Source organism: Mandrillus leucophaeus, unplaced genomic scaffold (genome assembly GCF_000951045.1).
Source record: "Mandrillus leucophaeus isolate KB7577 unplaced genomic scaffold, Mleu.le_1.0 Scaffold1, whole genome shotgun sequence".
NCBI classification, from domain to species: domain Eukaryota; kingdom Metazoa; phylum Chordata; class Mammalia; order Primates; family Cercopithecidae; genus Mandrillus; species Mandrillus leucophaeus.
In genome coordinates, this window is record NW_012098097.1 from 5,900,315 (window position 1) to 5,904,036 (window position 3,722).

General features: G+C 56.6%; 1 protein-coding gene across 1 annotated transcript in view; it reads right to left on the reverse strand.

Moving 5' to 3' along the window:
- CPSF4L (cleavage and polyadenylation specific factor 4-like) overlaps positions 1-1,038 on the reverse strand; it is a 12,976-nt gene extending 11,938 nt beyond the window's left edge. The window contains exons 1-2 of the mRNA XM_012001926.1: positions 880-1,038; positions 107-157 (exon numbers count right to left, since the gene is read on the reverse strand). Of these exons, the coding sequence (XP_011857316.1) occupies positions 107-157; positions 880-982 (154 nt within the window). The 5' untranslated portion in view covers positions 983-1,038. The remainder of the gene's footprint in view (positions 1-106; positions 158-879) is intronic.
- Positions 1,039-3,722: the final 2,684 nt, after the last annotated feature.

Here is a 3,722-nt window from a genome sequence, read left to right on the forward strand (position 1 = left end):
GCAAATTTGACACCCTGTCCCAGGCCAGGCAGAGCCCCTGCTGGGTGTAGCTCAGACAGACCCTACACTCACCCAGTTCGGGGCCCAGGCCTGCCCAGTAACTCACCTTTCTCACAGAGCCCTTTAGCGAAGAAGTTGCACACAGCTGAGGCCGACTCTGGAAGAAGAAAACGGAGCGGAGAAGGTAGCTTCCCCAGAGGCTGCGGCTGTCCCAGGAGCCTCCACCTCCTATCGGCATGTCCCACCTAGACTTCCCCCAGGCTCTGGCCTGTGGGCCCTCAAATCTGGGTCCTGTAGAGGTTAACCTTCAGAGCCAGCCAGGAGACCTCAACCCTTAACCCCCCAACTCTGAAACAGAGGAGCTCGAGGTGCTCAAGGCTGGCCCAGGAGCTCGGGAGGCCAGTGTGGCTTCTCTCAATTCATCGTCTCTCTGTGCCTCTCTCAGTGTGGAAAATGGGTTGCCCCGAAGCCACAGAAGAGAGAGAAGGGGCCGTTGCATCAGGGAGTTGAGCAGAGAGACCTGTAGAGAAGGTAGGGGGAGGGAGGCCAGGTGCGGTGGCTCACGCCTGTAATCGCAGCACTTTGGGAGGCCAAGGGGGGTGGATCACGAGGCCAGGAGATAGAGACCACCCTGGCTAACACGGTGAAACCCCGTCTGTGGTAAAAATACAAAAACTAGCCAGGCGTGTGGCGGGCGCCTGTAGTCCCAGCTACTCGGGAGGCTGAGGCAGGAGAATGGCGTGAACCCGGAGGTGGAGCCTGCAGTGAGCCAAGATGGCGCCGCTGCATTCCAGCCTGGGCGACAAAGCGAGACTCCACGTCAAAAAAAAAAGAAATGGGGGGAGGTAGGGGAGGGATCGTGGCCCCATCCTCACTCACTGTCCATGCCCGGGAAAGGCAGGAGCCCAGTGCCCTTCTGCATCTCGACATCCTCCTCGAAGGCGAAGGTGAACCGCTCCAGCCCCGCAATGACCTCTTGCATCTTCCATCTCCGGCTGGGGCTGCGGAAGCTGCCGGAACCCAGGCAGGTGGGCCCGATATAGCTCATCAGAGGCCCTTAAGGGGCCAGCGCCCAATGCCTCACCCCAGGGTGCCAGAGGCCAGGTGACTGCAGGCGACTCTCCAGCCTGGGCTGTGTAAGAGTGGGGCCCAGCTGCCTCACCCCGCCCACCCAGTGCAGGGGCAGACACCCCAGGGCCCCTCGCCCCCACACTGTGTACACAAGGCCCACTCGGGTAGGGAGGGATTCGCAGAGCCCCACAAACTGCTTATCTCTGCATGTTACCAAACACAAACGTGGCGTGCACGCAGACATTACCACACCTGGGCTCATACTTTGTCCATGAAGACACCGCCACAGGTTAGCAAAGCGTTGCACAAACCAACCGCAGCCAGGCTGTTATTCTGCCAGAGCTGGGGGTGGTGGGGATGTGCAGAGGGAGGGAGCCGTCCCACCTCCCTGCTTCTTCCCATCAGGGAAGGGGTCTCCCTCTGGGACCCCTGACCCCGTTTTCTGGCCTGAGTGACAAGCCCAGAGTGAGCTCTTCACGGGAGACGGGGAAAAGGAATGAAGAGCAGAGGAATCGGAAACAGTTGGATGAATGGCGCTTTGTTTACCTCGCACACAATCGCCAGCTTGGCTGGAGGGCGGAACCGACCCAAGGCCAGGGCGGCCTCCCAGCCAGGATTCCACAGGGCCACCCAGTGCCACCCCACCCCTGAGAAAGTGCTTTATAAATGAAATCTCTATGCAAATGTTGTTTTATTATTATTACACCACCCCTGCCTGCAGGGCTGGGGACATCTGAAAATGCTTTCAAACGAGCATGTTAGGGCTCTAATTAGACCAGGCTCCCCCCTCCCCCTGCTCTTGGCCCCAAACTGGCCTTGCCTCTAACTAGAGCTGCTGTTCTCAGTCACATTGGCCTTTGATGCCCGTAGAACCAGAACCCAAACGCCCTCCTTTCTGGGTGCCCAGACCCAGCGGGGAGAGGTGGGCAGCCTGCAGGCTCTCATCTGGGCCAACATGAATGAGCCTGCTGGCTGTGGTTCCCCATGGCTGTCACTCCTAGATCTGTTCTTTTGAACTCCAGATCAGAAAATAAAATAGCTGGAGAGATAGACGCCTGGAGCCGAGGCAGGACTGGGAGGAGCAGGGACAAGATCCAAGAGTTTCCAGAAGCTCAAGCCTCTGACTGCATCCTGGGACAGGCAGAGGGACCCAACTCCAGGGCTGCTAGAGGGTGGGGCTGAGGGGGTCCCTGGGGTAGAAACCCTGGTTCTCTTGGCCTTAGTTGTGTGTGTTGATTAGTCCTCCCAAGAATGCATTCATCTGTCAACAGAGGCTCATTAGAGGCTCACAGTAGCCTGGCAGCGCATGCAGGACCGATGAGGGCATCAAAGCCCAGGGAGGCCAAGGGCACGTGGTTTGGGAGGTGATACAGATGCGGTTCAAATCTGGGTCTCTTGATGATTTTCTTCCCTAAACATCCCTGAGCATCTATGCACTAGGGTCACATCCCTACCCTCAGAGATGACCCTGTCAAGGAGGGGACATTAGCCATTCACACAATAATGAGATGGAGGCACAAGGGACCCAACAGGGCAGGAAGGGGTGGCAGGGAGCACTCTCAACGGAGAGTCATGATGATGGGGAGAGCATGTTCTGGAAGAAGGCCAGCAGTATGAAGGTTGGGGCATGGAGCACTGCGCAGACTGAGGAAGCGCTCAAGGGTTTGGTTTGGCAGAAGTGGGGGTAAAGAGGGGGAATGGGGGCAATGAGGCTGAAGAGCTGAGAAGGGACCCAACTCTGGGAGGCCTGCTGGGGCCAGCTTTTTGGGGGAGTGATCGTGAAGGTAGCAGAGCCACCGCAGGGCTCTGAGAACTGTATATGGCTCTCTGAGGGATGGTCAGGGGAAGACTGGACGGGGGCTGCTTAGAGGATGCATTTTTTTCTTTTTTTTTTTTTTTTGAGACAGAGTCTTGTTCTATTGCCCAGGCTGGAGTGCAATGGCGTGATCCTGGCTCACTGCAACCTCTGCCTCCCGGGTTCAAGCAATTCTCCTGCCTCAGCCTCCCGAGTAGCTGAGATTATAGGTCCACACCACCACACCCAGCTAATTTTTGTACTTTTAGTAGAGACAGGGTTTCGCCATATTGGCCAGGCTGGTCTCGAACTCCTGACCTCAGGTGATCTGCCTGCCTCATCCTCCCAAAGTGCTGGGATTACAGGAATGAGCCACTGTGCCCAGCCTGGGGATGATTTTTAAAATCATGAGAGCCCTGGGGATACAGCCCAAAGATCTTTCTGCTACTCTGGTGGCCTGCAAGAGTTAATTGATGAGGGATGAACATGAAGGAGACTCTTGGCTAAGACTCCTCCCTCCATCACCCCAGCTTCTCTCCTCCTCCACCAGGGCTTCCCATCCCACCTCTAGGTGCCTGGCCAGCACAGGTGTGTGGTGGGTGTCACATGGATGAAATCCCTTCTCCTAGTGGGTCATCATTAGTTTGGCACACAAACAACGGGGCTTGCATTCATAGTTTTTGCTTATTCAAAATACCTTCTGCAGTAAATCGAACTGGCTACCCAAAAAGTCTAGGTCCAGGCCAGGTGCAGTGGCTCACACCTGTAATCCCAGCATTTTCAGAGGCCAAGGTGGGAGGACTGCTTGAGCCCAGGAGTGCAAGACCAGCATGGGCAACAAAGCAGGACTCCCATC